Source organism: Lathamus discolor, chromosome 2 (assembly GCF_037157495.1).
Source record: "Lathamus discolor isolate bLatDis1 chromosome 2, bLatDis1.hap1, whole genome shotgun sequence".
Taxonomy (NCBI): domain Eukaryota; kingdom Metazoa; phylum Chordata; class Aves; order Psittaciformes; family Psittacidae; genus Lathamus; species Lathamus discolor.
The window spans coordinates 53,058,718-53,078,762 of record NC_088885.1 but is presented as its reverse complement, the minus strand read 5'-3'; the positions used below and the strand labels follow the sequence as shown (position 1 = coordinate 53,078,762).

Genomic DNA, 20,045 nt, shown 5'->3' with positions numbered 1-20,045 from the left:
TAATACTTCTTCTACCATACTGGAGAGTTGGCCTCAACACAGCATGACTCAAAACTAAGACAGCTCCATAGAACTAAAACATACACAAATCAGCACTGTTTCCAGTGAGGAAAAGAGTGTACATCACACAGGATACAGGCTACTATTTCAATGTATTTGCCTAGTAATAACAATGCATTTCACCTATCATGGCTTATCTTAGAGGAAATTATGTGAAGTTCAACAAGAAATCACCTGGCCAGGCAACATCAATGGATCTGATAATAAACTTACTAATGACAACAACACAGTATCAGTTGATAGGATCATACAGGCTCTTCTATGTATTATCAATTCGGAAGCCTCCAAACACCATGGGGAAGTAAAGATCTGTTATTAACTATTCATTTAAAAATTAGTTGACATAGTATAGATAGTAAGCAGAATAGTTAATGGATTTACTATGAGTTTTGCAAGAGACTCAGAAATTAAACTTAACTGTGGTTCTCCCAGATCAGAGTCTGAATCTCAGCATTTTTATGTGTCACAAAGACAGGAAGAACTGAAGACTCTAGGACTAGTTGAGTATTTCACAAATGTTCTTAAAAGAAAAGCAGAAACAAAAGAAGGCATAATCAAAGAATTAACACACAGAATTCACTTTCACTCAAGTTAAATGTAGAACCAAGATAATACAAAGCATAAAAACTTGCAGGAACTAACAGAAGATGGGGAAAAGAACCAGAGGCCAAGTCTTCATTAACAGACTTGGCTTCATTAAGAGACACCAAACCTAAGGAAAGCTTACCAGGATGTATTTGTCATATTTCATTCCTTTAGATTAACAGATTTATATTGGCATCTACATGCGTGCACAAACCCACATGCTTCCCAGACTTCTGTGGGTTTTGGCCATTAAAGAGACTCATTCCTCAGAAGAAAAAAAAAATACGGAGAGGAGCAACACAAGTGGACCTACAGGAGAACGCAGTATTCTACAACCACCTGTATTTTACTGATAGCTAGAAAGGTGGAAGATGTTGATGGCTGGAAGGTCTTGACAGGACCAGAGGCAATGGGAACAAACAAACACAGGAGGTTCCCTCTGAACATCAAGATCACTTTTTTGCTGTCAGAGTGAACAGAGAGCTTGCACTGGTTGCCCAGGCAGGTTGTGGAGTCCCCATCCTTGGAGATATTCAAAAGCTGCCTGAACATGTTCCTGGATGACCATCTCTGGGTGGCCTTGCTTGAGCAGAGGACTGGACCAGACAATCTTCAGAAGTCCAGCCAACCTTAATCATGCTATGATGCTGCAGGTGCTAAAATGATGGGAGGGATGGGTAAACTCAACATTGGTTGGACAGGGAAATTACCAGTGCAACATCACTGTGAGAACCACAGTGAAGAAAAATGAAGGAACGTACAGCTGGAAAGACCAATAAGAAGCTCAGAAGCAAAACAGACACTAAGGGAGGAGCTAAGTAATCAGCAAGAGAAACAGGGCTTGGTGGGTAACAGAAAAGAATCTGCCCTGAGGTTTACAAGAAGTTAGAAGTCTATTGATTCAGTAGAAGCATTTGGCAGCACCACTTTTTTAAGAAAATGTTGACTAAGCTCCAAAGAGATCTTTTTTCCAAATTCCAGAATTTCCTTTTTCCAATTCCAAATCTCTCCCCTCTTTCCATCCTTAAGAATTCTACGTTCATTTACCCAAAGAGAACATAGCACTTGGCAGAAAACGGGCAGGGCTCAGAAATCACTGCAGTTGGCGGGGATAATAACCCATACTGAAATGATCAGAGCGGCACACAGCTTACCCTGCTCTGCTTCTAATTCTGCCTCTTTTCACATAAGAGATTACAGAATTTTGTTAAGGGTAGTAACTTGTTTCCCAAACTGCAATTAAAACAGCCATGCCTTGGCATTATAAAACAGTCACTTCAGGAAGAATTTCTGCCTTTTTTTCTTTTTTTGAACAAACATTTGTATCAACATTACAAATGGAAATAATGTATAATGTTTAGTACTTACAACCCCTTTTGCTTCCCCCCCCCCCAAAAAAAAAAACCAATTTGATTTTTCTTTCCCTGCAACGAAAGTTCTCACCCCTTCTGCACTGCTCCCTTCCCTAAAAGTTGAGCTCATTATACTGAATACAACATTAGTAACATGGACTTCTCTCATCTTATGCAAATTAATTCACAAATAGGCACCAGTAATGCTGGACTCCTTAAGTAAAACAAAATAGAAACGACCTCCCAAACCCAAACAAACAAGAAATAAAAACCTCAGAAAGTAAAAAATTCCCTGATTATTCCCAACACATGAGCCAAACAATGGAAAAGAAGCTAGAAATACGGAGACTCAAAGTATGTCAGAAGTTGCATGTCGAGATGTTTAGACGATCTCATTTCAAGTTTTGTAATACTACTATATTGTGTTCTGGTTTGCCAACTACTACAGCAAATTGCTGGCAAGTCCACTGTTTGCAAGAAAACAAATTAAAAGACCTTTTTAGTCAAAGTAGAAATACATAAACTAGAACAGAAATACACTTCAATTTGACTAACACAGCTTTACATGGAGCAACAAATTGGGATTGCTCCTTCTCCCACACTTTATCATTAACACAGGTAAATTCTTAGAGTAAGTTTTAGAGGCAGCAGCTTTTTCAATTAATATGATTAAACCTTTATCAAGACACGTGGTATTCAACTTTTAAAATAACGCAATTGCAATTCTGTCTCTATCAAATGGCTCACCACAATACTGCTCTTCAAGTCTTCTGGTACCCCTGTAAAAAAAGGATATCGGACCTATGTATTTTTACCAAGTTTTTTTTCACTTAAGAGTACACTTTGCAGAACTGCCTTGGGCTCTCAGTGAAGTGCACCACTTCCAGCAGAGGAGTCTTTGTCTAAGAGGATTTCTAGCACAGTGCTCCTCTGCTGCCTGTACCTTTAGGAGCATCAGCCCTGTCTGACAGCCACGATGATTCTGATGAGGAATAATGGAGAGACTTATCTGTATGCAGTCTCGAAGCCTTAAAATAATTATGTGTCCCTCTCTCCTCCAAAGTAAAAACTGCTCTCAGATCTCTGTTGAGGAACTCTGTTAATAATTACATGTAAAGCCAAAGAAATTGCTGCTATCGCTAGATTGCCTACATAGGGGTGTACCAGAAGTTTTTAAGCTTGCATTTCTTTTTGGTTTGGATTAAAAAAAAAAAAAAATCCAAACAAGCAAACGAAAATATTTAAAATGTACAAAGATTACCACTTACAAGCACACTTTCTGTCCCCTTTACTGATTTTCATAAGGCTGCTTCTAGCACATTTGATAGGAAGAGTAATACATGGAATACAGGACACAACTGTAACCAGCCTTCTTTTCTCCTACTCTAGACTGTCTACAAATATCTTTTTCACTTTCAACTTTAGTTAACTGGTAATTACCTACTTGTTGAAGCTGGAAAAGACTGTCCAAGTTCACTACCACCAGCAGCTTATTACCAGGGGCAAAAAGACAACAGACAGAATGAAACATCCTTGCATTAAGCTCCAATGTACAGACTCCCTCTACGAGCCATTAACACCTGAATTCAACACAAGTTGTGACTAAACACTCATTACACTTCCCAAAGCCTAGTCTTGAGTACAAAGCTTTCTCAGCATCATTCGCCATCTAGCAAGTAAGAAGCAAGAGACCAACATATTGAGTCAAAGCTCATCCTGAATCCACTTGAGAATTTCAACCCCTTTTATGGCTTTCAGCACTGCAACCATATTTCTGTATGGAAAGTGTCACTGCAAAAAAAAAAAAAGAAAAAACAAAGCAAAAAAAAAAAAGGCTCTACTTGTTCTCCCTATAAATCTACACTAAACACAAATTCTTGTCTTCGTCTTTAAGGACTTCACAATTCTACCTCCTTTACTGAGTGGTTATGAGAGTAATTCAACAACTTCCTCAACTCAGCCAGCACATTTCCACGCAACTGCCACCCTGACCGCCAACTTCTGCTGTTAGTGTCTCTGCTCTTCCTTCCACTTTGCTCATTACACATATAGGACCACTTAATTAAATTTATAAATCCTTATGTCTCAATGCATTTTTAAGGCTTATTTCTGTCAAGCCAACAAACTTCTGCCAACTGGCCATAGTTTGTTGGTTTTCCTTCCAGGCAGGTTTTATTCTTCTACACATATTCATCCTGGTTAAAAACAGGCAAATGGCTACAGACATGTGCCTGGCAAAGAGATGACAGTTCTTCATCATGGCCTTTATCTTGTGTGCTAGCTCATCTGCTTGTCTCTTTAGACTCCTAACCTGCCAGAACAGAAATCACAGACTGTTACAACAGTACTTGGTCCAGTACAATGAGATCCCTCTGGTAATTGAAGCATTTGGGTACTATCACAACAAATATTTACAAGAAGAAGACGAACAGAGATTTATCTTGTTTCCTAAGCAGCAGTAGCAAGCAGTAACATTTGGTTATCCCGATTATCCCTTTGGTATATAATCTGCTGTAGTCTGCTAAAATACAGGTCAATAGTAATACTGTATTTTGGCAGGTATTCTAAGAATAGCAGCTACAGCTGCAGAACTCTTTTTTGTTAGATACAGACTTGCAGAACCAGAAAAAGAGCCTCTTTTTCTGGCCTACAAAGCCTACAAAAACACTCCCATTGGACTATTTAAAAGCAGCATGTTCAAATAGCTTTATTTAATATAGATTTAAATACAGAGTTTTTCTTCTATCTGCCCAGATGCACATCTCATACTACTAAACTCTAGAAAAAAACTGTTGACTACTGAAGTCCTGCATAATTAAAATGCATTTCTGAGAGAGCATCAACACTACACTCTCATTACCTGTTTCCACAGTGTTTTCTGTTTCTGCTGCCTCCAAACCATCCATACTGTCTTCATCCTCCACTGCAGTTTTTCCTCTACTACGAGGCCTGCAAAGATAAGAAAGGAAAGCTTTTTTGAAACTGAAAGCAGTTTTTACATTTTGAAGAAGGTTTTAATTTAAATTAGCATTTAAATAATATAAATTTGAGGGATAAGTGTCAGCACTAAATTATGCAATGCTTAAGTTAACCTCTGATTTGAGTCTTGTATAAATCATAAGTTTTCTCGCCTTTTTTCCTGCTCTAGGTAATGTTCTCAACGACATATACTCGTATCAGCATTTGGCACCTCAAGTTTTTCCGATTATTCTTACAAGAAAAATAGATTAACAAACTTCTACTGATCAAAAAATACATTAAATCAGCAAGACTTTAAGATATGAACTCCGTATCGGAAGAAACTATAGACAGAGATGAGAGAACACAATCCGAAACACATCCAATAGTTATGTACACTATAAAATAGTACCAACCCATCCAGAGCATCCTTGCAAGAAATATTTATAATAATGACATTAAAGCAATTAAATTGAAACATTATTTTCAGTCAAACCAATATTTTGACACATAAAATAAATGTTATGAGACATGACTAGATGTCATCACATGAAAAAAGTCATCACGTGAGGACAGCCCATCAAAACTGAAGTATTCAACAGATTTGTTTCAATTTCAGCCAAGGTCTGATGGAAAGGAGACAGGTTTATGCCACAAATTCCAGCCTTATTTCCCTGCCTGGCTCTTCAGCAACTAATGTGGTGGGCTGTTGAGAAGCCCAAGCATCCAGATTCCCAGCTGTTCAGCAGCCCATTTGAAAAGGAGCCAAGGGCTTGGCACCTCGCCTCCCAAATTTTCAGGCTACATGGCAACCTGCCTGGTGTGCTGACGGAAAGCCTGGGAGACCCTGGGAGCTCCTGATTCCAAGTACACAAATTCTGAGTGGTACGGGGCATCTCAGCAGTTCCAGTGTCCCAGAGCTCCCAGGCAACCATTCACCCCACCACCATGCCTTGAATCAGGATGACACACAAGCCAAGACACCAGCACCCTGCTTGTCCCTGCCCAGCAACAAAACCCCTCTGGTTCCTCTTTCATGGAGGATTCTGAAAGAATTTGGGTTTATTTTTGGAGTGTGGGGAACAGGTTTGTTTGGAGGTTTTTTAAGTGATTAAATCATTCCAAAACCAGCACTTCCTTTTTTTTTTTTTCTTTTTTGTACAGTCTTAATAATTCTTAAATCTATCTAAATTATTTCCGCAGAACCAGAGCTGCTAAATTGGCTATGAAATAAACGCCATCATGCAATGCCTTTCATTCTCGTGGATCAAAGAGGGTAACATGGCACACACGCGTTGCCCTCCTGCTAGAAGAGCAGGGAAGCAACACACCTTGGGCTATGTAACAAAAAGATCTGCTCATATTTGTGTTGGGCTTTGTCTCTGCAAAGGAGGAGAAGAATAACTCAAATGAGGGGTTTTGGAAGCTTTGGAGAATCATCGAATCACAGCATGGTTTGGGTTGGAAGGGACCTTAAGCCCCAGCCACCCCTGCACGGGCAGAGACACCTTCCCCTAGATGAGATGGAAGGACACAAGTGTTTCTTGCAGCAGCATCAGAGATCATCACAGATTTCTTCTCACTCATAATGAAGAGTAGGGAAGAGAGGAAATGGAACATCATACGCCTTGGATAGAACAGGCTCTCCTAGCAAGGTAGAGATACAGCAAGAAAGAGGTAACACTCTTCTAACACTCAGATAACCAATGCAGCTGGTAAGTAAACAAGAGTATTTAAGTATTACATTTCTCATAGTTCTTCACAAGATACCACCAGCACATCAGGCAGCACCAAACGAAAGGGTGGGAATGCAGGTAAGTGAAATCACTTTCCTTGGTGTAGGGATGCTGGAAAGCTTTACAGAACACAACCAGCTAAGAACAGGGATTATTTCTAAATCCTATCCCAATTATTCTTCTACCAAGTATCCGTCTGCAACACAAAGTTACAACTTTGTACTAAACCAGGATTACTTTGAAATAATCACAGACACAAATGGTAATTCCATTTTCTTCACAAGTATCCATCTCAGTATTCTCCAACACAACCCTGTAGGTGAAGGTCACTGGATAGCAGATGATGATGATTGTTTATGCTTGTTTAATAATTTACATACAGCTCTAGATCTTCTATTATGACTATGTGTCATGCATTAAGCATTGAACTACCTCACAATGCCTTTTTAAATATCTTGCTTAAACAAGAGCAGTGTTCACTCCTTGAACTCCCTACTGTATTGCAGCAACCTATTTAACACTAAGGAAAATCAGAAGTTTTAATTAATTCAACATAATTGCTTCTTTCAGCAAAAGATACAACTACATCTGGTGTTTCCTTGCCATTCCCTTCTGCCAAATACTCTACAAAGCCTTCATAACTCCATGTAGGTTTTAAGTAAAAATGAAGAAGTGGTGGAAAAAAACACTGGATTATATCATTAACTTATTTTTGCTAGTTACATTCCTTTCACAGTCATCAGAAGAGATTTTACAGCCCACAAATTTATGTTTGGCTTCGAAAAAGAAATAATTCAAGTCACAGAACAGTAAAATATACACTGTTGTGACAACTACAATTTAATGTTTTCCCAGAAAACACCATCTGAGGCGGCCATATAGCATCCCTAATCATTGCAATCAACATCTGTAAAAAGAATGTATTGCTTAATGTTATTTGTATTAAATTTATACATTTTATTTAATAGGTTTTTCATACAGCTTTGCCTGGTTTGCATAACACTAGTTTTTTTTACACTGACAAACACTGTGAATTGTTTATTTTTCTATTTACTTATTCCACTCCTCCTTAAAAGTGGGGAGAGCAACCTGTGCTCTGTTATTCTCCTGGGACTTGACTTCTTGTTCTGAAGTTCATTCTCCTGAAGGAAGATGTGAAAAGGCTGCTGGAGCAAGATAGTGGAGGGGCCAGCTTTTCCTGCCTTAAAACAATTATGGAACAACAGCCTGTGACTATTGCCCCTTGCTCACATAAAGCCCGGCAGTAGTGAACCATAATTGCTATCTTGAACATTATAACCTTAATTTCGCTCTAGGTCATAGAATCCCAGACTGATTTGGGTTGGAAGGGACCTTAAACATCATCTAGTTCCAAACCCTGGCCACAGGCAGGGACACCTTCCACTCAAAATTCCCATCCAACCTGGCCTTGAACACTGCCAGGGATGGGGCAGCCACAGCTTCTCTGGGCAACCTGTGCCAGGGCCTCACCACCCTCACAGGAAAGAATTTCTTACTAATATCTAATTTAAATCAACCCTCTGTCAGTTTAAAGCCATTTCCCCTTGTCCTAGGCACTACATGCCCTTGTAAAAGGGCACTACAAAAAACGATCTCGAAGCTCAATCCCAAACATTCTTACTAGGAGGAGTAACTACATCATGCTTTTATATATCATTGCAGAGACCCCACCAGCTCACAACAGCAAGTACCAAGCACAAATGAGCTGCATCTCCTACAGCTTACAAACCAGGAACAAAATGTACAGGCAGAGCCTGACCAATACCAACTCTACAAGAAAACAACAATAAATATTAGTCATTTCAACAGGCAGAGGGCTTGGTACGCAGGCTGAACTGCTGCCAGGGTTTCCGCAATTGGCTTCTCGCTTGCCTTTTTCCTACAACAGAGTTCAATTTAGAAGGCAAAAACAAAAGCACATCTATTTTATGTTTAAAAGAAGGGATCCACTGAGAGAAATAAAACTTCTTGAAGTGTTTAAAGCACATTCAGCATTTCATGAAACAAAGTCAACGCGACAAAACTACGCTTTCTTACATACATAGGACTCCTGTTGAATATAATTACTGTCTACAATAATTTTATTCATATTTCCCTAAAATTGAGTCATTTGTCAAAATCCTGTGTGACCTACTTCTAAATTTGCTACCAGTTAGCTTCCTTCGCTAATGCCTTTCATTAATCTCCATCTTTAAATACACCACAGTAAACAAAAACCTCGTAATTCTTCTCTGGGTAGAAGGAAGATCACCTGAGTGGCTTCCACTGAATTACATGGAGCGTGGTACAGATGCTCAATGCCAGGAGAAAATGAAGATGTGTCTTACTCACCTGCCAGGAATCAAATACTGATTTCCTTCTTTCTTTCTTTTTAATGCGCCTGACATTTTTTGTGTGTTTGGGGTTTTTGTTTTCGGGTGATAGCACTACCACCATCACCTGACAAATACAATGTAGGTCAAAAGTAGATCTTGGATCTTACTCACTTTTTCCACAAAGTGATCAGGACTAAGGCCATGAGCCAACATCTCCTGGAACAACATGAAATAACTGACAAAGCAGCTATCCTCAGCTGCCTGTCACTGCCGGGATGCTACTTTAGGACCAGCTCCTGCAAGTTCTCCCTAAGTTGCTACCTGCAAAATCAGGTGACAATTTGTTCAGAACATCCATTGAAACTACTTTACCAATCCAGTACTTTTTGTTTTAGGATTATGAGAACAGGTACATACAAACCTCCCCAGAGCTCCCCTTCTTTCTCAAATGCTGAAACCTCTAGATCATCCAGGAGAGAAACTAACTTCCTGCCTATGCTTTGCAAACTACTGAGCAAAATGATGGTAACTAAATACATAGAACAGGGCCAATAACCTTAAAAGCAGTGTAGCATCTGGGATACAGTAGCATCCTAAACCAGCACAGATGTCTTATTAAATGAACATCTGTCCACTGCCGTACCCTGGAAGATGGTACAGAAATGATTTATAAAAAGGTTCAATTAGTGCTGTCGTCACCATGGCTAGTAACGAATTAATGTTCACACAACAGTTTCCTAAGTGAAAGCTGTTACTGCCTTTTCAAGAATCTTTTTAACAGCCATGCTTTGCACGTGCTCCCACCATTTCTGAGCCATAAGTACAGCTATAAAAGTTTAACTGTGCTTAAACACAAGTTAGAATACCTACTGTTCAGCTAGTAGCCCCATGTGAATGCAAGCACAGCAAGCAAGCAAGAATCAATTCACTGAAATACCTACAAGGAAAGGTGGGTTTTTTTCCCCCCTCTCTGAACACTACTTGTCAATACAGTCTTTATTACTGCTAGGAGTTGAGAAAATTCTACATCCAAATCTGAATAAAATGAACAAAAACAGCTCTGGAAGCAAGGCAGATGCCAGCCTAGCTAGAATTAATTGCAGTAGCTCTAAACATTAACAGGCCTAAAACAAGAAACTTGCTATCCCACTGACTCCAGCTTCAAACTGATTCTGATTTAAAAGACTTTAAAGAGGACTTTTTGACTGAGCAACCAATAACAGGTGAAAGTATTTCCTGCACTTCCCTCCACAACATTTCTTAAAGTTAGTAAAAAAGAAGAACTCAGTATGCACTTTCTTCCTATTTCTTCTTCTATTATGTATTAAAGGCAGAAGGACTGATGTATGGAAAAGATGTGCAACAGAAACAAGTGATGCGAAGGTGAAAAAAGGCTGACCTTTTAGTAGTAAGAGAGAAGTGAAAGACTGTAGGAAACTGCTTTTGTTTAACATCCACAGAAGCAGACTTCAGTTGTAATCTCATTATAGAGCTTGCTGAACCTTCAGTGTCATTATTAAAAGATCTCAAAAATATACTCAATATTGCCTACTAATCTCCTGGTGCAATCAAAGAAAAGTGTGTATCTTAATACTTCTAATTTATAAAGCATAAGAGCCTTTTCATAAATTACTACATCAAAGAGAAGTAACCCAGATCACATTTAAAAACAAAACGTTGCAACTCCCATCTTACATCTCCCTTAACCAGTAATGACCTACATTATTCATTCACTCAACATTATTTATTCGCCCAGGCTGTAACATGTTCAGAGCTGAACCTTTTTCCACATATGTATTTAATACAGCTACCACTGAGAGCACTGAAATAAAAAACTATTATAGTCTTTGAGATCAGGGATGTCCGAGAAAAAGTATAAAAAGAAGCTAGGCCTGAGCTCCATGATTCTTATCTAAACTTTTCCAGTACTCCCCTGTGAAAGGGAGATTTGTCAGAGATTTCCTATGCTACCCAAAGAAATGCAAATAGGAGTCTTTGAAAGATTATTTGTACTGAATGTTGTAGGTGCATCTTTGCTTTCATTCCAGAGTACGCTCACAAAAAGTTGACAAAAGTAAGCTAATACAAGGGAAACTGACTAATGAATGCAGAGCTCCTGAAGAAAAAAAGGTTGTCCTAGGCAGGTTCTGAGTAAAATATTGACTGTCAGAACAAATTTGCACTGCACAGTTCTAACAACGCAAAGGTTAAATCAGTACTTTTAAATGAATGTGAAGTTTGCTTCGTCTTGGTTGAATTTTCAACTTCAACTTCCCTTGCACAGTTAGCTCTACCATGTGGGTTCTCAGGCCAATACTGGAGCAAAATGACTTTCCATGGGAGGCTGAGAAAAGGCTAATAGGATGCTCTGCTGGCAGGCACTCCTCAGAACTGTCTACCCAAATCAAAGAGGCATAATTACTGCAAACAGGAATGGCATCTTGCTGTTGGAAAATCTCACTCTCAACTCTGTTTTGCAGAAGGCCACCAGATCCAGGAGCCTGAAGCTGCACCCTGTTGGGTGATGAGGCTGGTCTGGCCAAAGCAACCATCTTCAGCATTTTCTCTGCTCTTCCCTGAAGTTACAGTTGTTCGGTTTGAGTCTAGAACTGCTCTTTTAAAAGATAAAGCAGATGAAGACTACCACAGCTGAAACAGACCTTTACTAACAAGACTATGAAATCTTCTTCACAAGTTGCTTCCCATCTGGGAACATCCTTAGTGAAGAGCCAAGCACCAAACCAGGAGGATTCATTAACAGTTGCAGGCACATCAAATAATAAACTTTTCACATGAGCCCATAAAATACCCATGTAGTCACAGCTCTGCTACAACTATAGACTGAAATATTGAGGCTGTTACACTGCAATGTACTTCTGCACACCGTTTTGTGATACCATTACAAGCGAAATCTGAGTTTGATGTTAAATGTGTGAAGCCAGGTTGCCTCATGTACACGTACGGAGAGTTCAGATTCGGAGACAGTTTGAATAACAGAGTGAGAAATCATATAAAAGGAGATCATTCAGCTTTCTTTTTTACTTTTCAAACTGACAGTTTAGCCATCTATAAATTCTGTAAGTAAAAATAACTTTTAGACAAATATCTGTCAAGTTAACTGAACAATATACTGCATCAAAAATTGCTACAGGCCCGTATTTCTCAAGAACTACCTTCTCACTGAAAGGTGGTCTCACTGACTTGCAGTTTATAATTTCAGTTTTGTAACAAAAACACACTACATTCAGACCTTATCCATCACACGCATTTCAGAAGTAATTACAAAAAAACCTGCTGATGCAATTATGACCTTCTGACATATTAATGTACTTGCAGTTTTGCACAAATGACATCCTTCATACATTTGTTAGCAATGCACTGAGCTATATTCACTACCAAAATGATGCAAAATAACACACTAGAATTTCAGCACTCGCAGTATTTCTTAAAACCTTTCCTGGAATCAAATTAGACAAATCCTTCGGAGCACCAGCAACTACAAGCAGAGCCATCTGCGTGTTTCCAACCCCAGCTAGTTCCGTGTATCTACCTGACCCCAGACTTGGAAATGGCTATATACTTAAGATTCCTCCTGACAACAGTTAATGTGAGGCTCTTCAATGAATTTGCTAAATGATGCTTATCATGACCACTGAACGTTTTCACATGTTCCATCTGTACAGGCAAGAACAAAATGGCAACATTAACAGTTGAGAGACCACCGTCATTGTCAAAACCACTAATCTCCTAACCTCTACAAGAGTTTCACACGTGCACCTGGACCATCACACACTGTACTTATCCACACTCCTCTTTCCTTTGAATTAACAAAGCTGCATCAAAATACTGCATCAAACGCTTTTTCTTGATGGGGAGCATAAGCATCCACTTGCATCCGAACGCAAGCTTTGTTTCTCCATGACGACGACTATGACAAGTTTCAACTCCTCCAATCTTGTGACAGCCATGATGCCCAGAATTTTTTACCCACAAAAGCACCAAGCTCATGTCTGTTTTTAAGAATTAAACATTACCCGGCTACTTGTTCCTTCATACACTGCAGGGTTTGCCTGCTACTCTCTTCTGAGTAAGGGTGACAATACAATGGTAAGGACCATAATCCTCATGTCTGGTGATTTCAAGATCCTGAACATAAAATTCAGCAGATCTGAGTCATCATGCATGAGAAACAGCTGCCAAGTACTCGGAACTTGGTGGAAGTTTTGGTCTCTGTGAACAGATTTTTTGTAATTTTAGCACCATTAATTAAGAGTCATTTTCAAAGATTTCCTTTTGAAACTTTGCAGCCTGCTGGAGTCTTACCACAATAAACTCGTGAAGAGTCTTTCAAAAATGCATGTCTGCTCATGCTCAATATTCTCACTGGAAAGATTAATTGCAGGTGCAGACTCCGCCGCCTGTCTCAATACCCAGCCACACACAGTGCAGGTAAACAACCAACCAAAGTTTGGGATTTTATGCAAAAAATTGGTTTCATTCCCAGCAAGTAGTGTCACCATACAATGCTCATGAAGAGCTCCAACCACTGCCTTGACTCATTGTTAATTCAGTTAAGATGCTCAAAAGAGAACGAGAGTACTCAACTCTTAAATAAATTGAAACAATAGTTAAGACAAACTAAACTCCACTCACATGGCATTGTTTTGAGAGGCTTACAGATCTTAACATCTATCAAAATGCATCAGTCAACTCAGAACATCCCATGCTTTCTCATCAAATAAAGCTCAGTATCTTTCACCTGAAATCAATCTTACTCATGTCTTTAGACCTAGTAGCAAACACAAGTCTTCCTGGAGACTACATGGAAAATAACTCCATTCTTATGCTTTGGACAGATTTCTGACCCCACAATATTACAAAAGCCCCCACCTGTCTGCCCCTCAGTGCATGCTACAGGATTCCCTGAGAAAGGCATCCACCCTCCAACTTCACTTGAACTTCTGTTTATAAAAGGCAATGGACAACCTACAGGAAACAACATCAGTGTATTTCCCTAATGCTTCCCCCAACAAGCATTAAAGCTTGAACTGGAAGGATCAGCACATGAAAGGAATGGCAGTACCCAAAGTGATATAAATAACCTGCTTTTATGCAAATGCTGACTTAGAAACCATTAGGTAGAACTTTCTTAATAATAGCCAGATTAATTGATGGCATGTAAGAAAAGCAGTTCTTGCATGTTAACTAGTTTGACATTACCCACCCAAAATGGATTTAGACAGGAAAAACACACAACAGAAATGAATGTCATATCACCACATAGCTTTTCCATCTGTTAGCACCCTTAGTGCTCCTTATAAAGCAATGCATTTTTATTTCAGATAATGTCAACAAGTATTATGAAATATTTTTCTTTCAGTAAAACTGCTAAACCTAGGAAAGCCAAAGGGAAAAAAACACAAGATCTGTTCGCTAATTAAAAATCCATTAGAACTTCCTCAGAAGGCTTGGAAAACCTCAGAAGAATAAAAATAGACCTAAAAAGAAAATGGGCAATGTAATCTCATGGGTGTCACTGTAAATTTGTAATTCACATGAATTGTTTTTCTTTTAACGAAATTGTTTCCCAACTAGAAGTAAATCCTAAAAGCCAGATCACGGAAACTATTTTTATACCAGAGTAAATAAAACTCTGGAAATCCTATTGTGAAATACAAACAACAATACAAGTAGCATAATAAGCAACGCTCCAAAGAGCAGTCACAACTAATACAAATCTTCAAGCATGTTTAAAAGCTTCTTTATAAACAGACATATCAATCTCTAGGGGCATGGATAAGGCAGAAACGCTGCACTCTGTGAATAAAACAGTCCAACACTTTTTTTCCCCATCCCTGAAGAAGATTCTTCCAACCTGGAGACACAAATTTGCCTTCTGACAATTACAGATATGTTACAGATAGACCCAAATAATTCAAATAGGGAACTTCTATGCTTCTGTTCAAAGAACTGTGGAATTATCATCTTTGTTTGGGACACTGATTACTGCTGTACATCAGTGTTCTCAGTGTTTCACCTCTTTTTATTCTCTTTTATTTATATGGTTTCGACTCAAACCATATCAAGCTGCTTTTTGCACTTTTTTTTCTCCATGGCAGTCTTCTGTCCATTAAATGTATGAACTCATGTTGGGTTTAATTATTACTCCATCGTATCTTTAATATGCCCTTAAAAAAAAAAACATGGGGGAAAAAAAAGGAATAAATAGATGGGTTTTCCAACACTTGATGCTAGAGGATTGCTACTACCTGATCATCACCTTCATAACCCCCAGCATCAGATGAGATCAGGCTGTGACAGAACTGCTACCAAAAGAATGATCTACTGCTCAGCATACGTCATATGATACAGGTCAGAGTTATAAACAAAATTGTATCTGTGTCACACGATAGGGGCATGTATCCAGTGAACCTTGTTACAGCAGCTACTACAATGGAAGTCATCCAAGATGACCAACTGATACCTGCAGGTCAAGTTCCTTTGAGGCCATCATCCAAGGACACCCAAGCAGTAAGCTTACTCCATTTACTGCAGTGCAAGTTGTAAAAGGTCTTCAAGTTCTGCAACTTTTCTCCAGTTCTACAGATACCCTCAGTTTAAACAGGCAACAAAATGTGCTTTTAAGGTAACAGGAAATTAATTCTCAAAATTCATGTTCAGTGTGAAGAATTATGCTAAAATGACCAAGATTCAAACATGCTAACCTGAAGATGTAGAAATAACGTTAAAGTTTAAGAATTAACACAGAGTGAATTGATACCCAGCAAAACTCATCCAGATCAGTTTATTTAATTCACTGGAGGTTCATTAACATTTGTGCTGGAAGCAGCAAGGAAGAGCAGCAACGCAAAGCTGCTAGAGGAGGAAGAGAAGGAATAAAGTGAGCGAGGCTTCTTTTGGTGACAGTTTAAGCCTTGCTGTCTAGAAGGATTTGGAAATTAGAATCTGAACCCCTTGCTTTGTAACTTTTTTCACAAGCCACCAAAAAAACAAGTAACAAAGATAATAAGCAATGATACTGAAGCTGATTTATCATGGGACTATTTGTATATTTACCTAATCTTTTCTGAGCATAGACCTTCTGGAATGACAGCTTCTTAGATATTTATACTTTTATTTCAGCTTGCTTTTTACATATAACACATATGCTTCTAATTAACATTCACAGAATAAAAACTCCATTCTACTCACCAGACCACATAGCCTCAAAAATTATCTTAATCAAACCTTCCAGAAATACTACCAGGTATCAAAAGCTGGCAGAGAAGCTCTAGAACAGCTATACCTGTAACTTAAAGCAGCACTAAGGCTCCTTAGATTTACCCAAGTACTGTCTTGGTATCATGACAGGGGCTAGGTTCACAGTCTGGCCACACACAGATTTCAGTAATAAAATCATTAGGGTTCGTTACATTATTATTTCTGCACAATTCTTTTTTCCTGTATTTTTGCATGCTGAGATTTCTCCCCTGAAGTAACTGAAAGCTTTCATGATGACAGAAGAATTAGAACTGAAGTATACTATGTCCTCAGCATCTTAGAAACCATTTGTATTTTCAAATCAATGTATTAAAGATTACATTTGAAAAGACTCTTTCACCACAAAAGATCTCTAGCGTTTATTACGCCACCATGAAAAAGCTGCTAAAGAGAGGGCTATCAAAACAGAAGTCCAACTGCTCCCAGACTCACTGTATACAATGCCAGAATCATTATCCACATGACTCTAATATCCGTAAATATCACTCAATAACCGTGATTCATTGAAGCCCACCTTTCAGAAAGGCACTCGCTTTGCCATACCCTTTGTCATTTGTTCCTTCTTATGAGTTCATGCTCTTTTCCTATGTGAACTCCTCTGGTTTCAGTTTTCAACAGCTGGCTTTTGTTATGCCTTTTCCTGTTACATTAGGGAAGCCTTCAGAACCCAGGGTTTTGTCCACTGGAGATACTACCCACTGTAACCAAGCTACTACTTAGTTTTATGGTTTGGATTCCTCAACCTCCCATAACCTGGTGGACTTTGCCTTTCTCACCAAAGAAATTTTCTTCACGCTTTCCGCAACCTTTGGTCCACCTCATGGCTTTCTGCCAACATTTCCGGAACTCTGTGATACACAGATTCAGGACACAGCCACAGACACCCCACACTCTAAATCTCTTTCCAGAAATACTCCTTTCCAGCCTGTAGCACCATCCCAACACCTTGACATGGTGACACCATCTCTCTCCTTATTCTAAAGAGCATTTTGTTCAACTGTGCTTAATCCAAATCCCACTTTAGCCCCTTCCCTATGCTCATCTATGTCCTTCCATATACAGATTTCAACAGCAGTAATTGCTATTGACTAATACCAGGCTTTACTGCTGGAAGACCACCCAAAAAACCTAAAGCAAGGTGATGACAGCTCCCAGAGACAACAAAGTGCTTGGTCAGCCTGCCCTTAACCCAATTACTGCAGGCTTTCTTCCACTGAATAATTCAAATGAATACTTTAATCAGAATATAAGACACTGTTAGGCTCAGCTCCTTTAAAAAAAAAAAATCCATTTACTTTACATCTTTATAGAAAACTATGGCTGAAGGATCATAGCAGATGACCTGGTATCTACAAAGGCAACTTTTAAAACTCACGTTGTGGATAAAAGGATGAAAAAGAAGGAAAGGAAGGAGTAAGAAAAAAAAAAGAACCACAAAACCTATGAGTTCCTGCTTCTAAAGAACGCAGTAAATATCTTTATTTCCAAAATAAAAAGTTAGAAGCCACCTATTCTCACCTCCTCACTTTTGCATATTTAACCATCAAGACATGTACTACAGCCAGGTTGACCACAAGGGGCTTGCTCCCCCAAAAAGTCACGCATTTCACATCCTCCTGATTTCAGTGGGAACCATGGGATTTCACTGCCTTATAGAAGCAAGCAGCGTGTGTTTCAATATACTTTGCAGCATAATAAAATATTCCACTGAAATTACAAGACCTAAAAAACAATTACTTTATTGCTTCTTACAACTTTTTCACTGTAAAATTCAACTCCAAGGTAGTAATTGGCAGGGACAAAATTATGTAGCAATTAGGGCATGACAGCAAAAGCAAACAAGAATTGAAAATGGGTTCGACACTTCTGGTAACAAGCAGGTAATTATCACAGCAGCTTGAAAGGGGCATAATCAACCAAACTGACATCATCCCTCCCACATAATAAAATGTGAAATCCCTTTACGTGCAGTGTAGCTCTTACACACAGCTGGTAAATGCTGGTAGTCTAGTCTCAATGTCTGTGTCTGCAGAGCAGCTGAGGGTACATTTGGGACAGCTCAAGAGTGGGTAATTTTATTTATTTATTTAGAATAATAACAACTATTACATGTTTTCATCCATTGTGGACTACAGAGATTATCTCTAGAAAATGGTATTTTATAAAAATACCCTGTCTTCTCTGAGTATAACTTTGTTTTCAGAGTTCCTAGAACATAGAAACAAAATCTCTGCCTAAAAGGCACAGTCAATGTTACACCACTATCTACAAGATACAGTGGGTTTAATATTTTTTAATATAAAAATAAAAAGTACTATGTTTTAAATATCACAGACTCTCAGAGTGGTTTAGCTTGGAAGGTACTTCAAAGATCATCTAGTTCCAAACTAACCTGCCACAGGCAGGGACACCTTCCACTAGACCAGGTTGCTCAAAGCCCCATCCAGCCTGACCAGGGATGGAGCAGCGACAGCTTCTCTGGGCAAGCTGTGCCAGGGCCTCACCACTCTCATTGTAAAGAGCATCTCCCTTATATCTCATCCAAACCTCCCCTCTGTCAGTTTAAAGCCATTCCCCTTGTCCTATCACTACATGCCCTTGTAAAAAGTCCCTCTCCAGCTTTCTTGTCAGCCCCTTTATGCATGTCCCTGAAGCCTTCTTTTCTCCAGGCTGAACAAGCCCAGCTCTCTCAGCCAGCCTTCATAGGAGAGGTTCTCAACTACCCCATTTCATCAACAATATCTTTTCCCCCATTATAGATTTTATTTCAACTTAGATGTGAGCGTTAACTGTTGTCTCAAAGCAGCACTATCCCATGGACATGCCTGTTGTTCACTAGACAGTCTAGCTGCATAATAAATGGTAATGCATTCATCTTCATAACATATATGAGATAATTAAAATATTATGTGTAAAAAAAAAAAAAAAAGAAAAGAAAAACCCCCCACACATTCATTTATATGCTGTCCTTTTTCTGCATTATTTTATTGCGAGACTCTCACCCTCATCAGTGCAGTGCCTGGAAACCCATCAGCCCTGACTGACTCAATAATGGTAGTTGTAGCTGTTGGATGAGGTTGGGAGAAACCTCCTTCTCCGTTTTCTGTATTTTGGATATTCCTAACTTGCGGTATTCTCCATATTCTCTCTCCTTGTGCTGACAAATCCGTTTACTACTATAATGTTTGTCAATACCATTAGCTTGCTGCTTCCACCTTCTTCCAGCTCATTCACAGCAGCAAGGCTGGACCCAATGCTAATCCCTACAGTCTGCTGTTAACTATTTCTGTCCAGCTCCAACCTTTTAGACACATTTTGTTCCTTGGATACAAGCAATTTCAAACACACCGAAAGTGTGGCTCAATTTGTACTGATTTTTCAAGACAAATTTCCACAAAACATTTACAGAGCACCCATACCTATCATTTTGCAAACTGTGCTGCAAGTACCACAAGTAAAATATATGAATTATTAACACATCTTCTCATCTTTAAAAGCTCTGCACTAACACATCTCAACACGGATTTTTTAGAGAGCTGTTATCTTAAGCAACCTATTTTTTTTTTCACAATCAAAACTGGGTTCCTGGATCTCAACCTTCTGAATAACGGTATTCACTTCAAAATTCAAACGTGATGAGGGTACAGCTTCAACAAGGCATGCCTTAACTTGTGGAAGGTTTAGTTTACTGGCAAGTAAAACAGATGTAGGCACAACAGGAGATGCTTGATTGCTGA

The 20,045-nt window shown here is 39.0% G+C and overlaps 1 protein-coding gene across 3 annotated transcripts in view; it reads right to left on the bottom strand.

The window, feature by feature from the left end:
* KMT2C (lysine methyltransferase 2C) overlaps positions 1 to 20,045 on the bottom strand; it is a 194,876-nt gene that overhangs the window by 140,351 nt on the left and 34,480 nt on the right. For all 3 annotated transcript variants that reach the window (XM_065666832.1, XM_065666830.1, XM_065666833.1), the window contains one exon: positions 4,858 to 4,946. In XM_065666832.1, the coding sequence (XP_065522904.1) occupies positions 4,858 to 4,946 (89 nt within the window). The remainder of the gene's footprint in view (positions 1 to 4,857; positions 4,947 to 20,045) is intronic.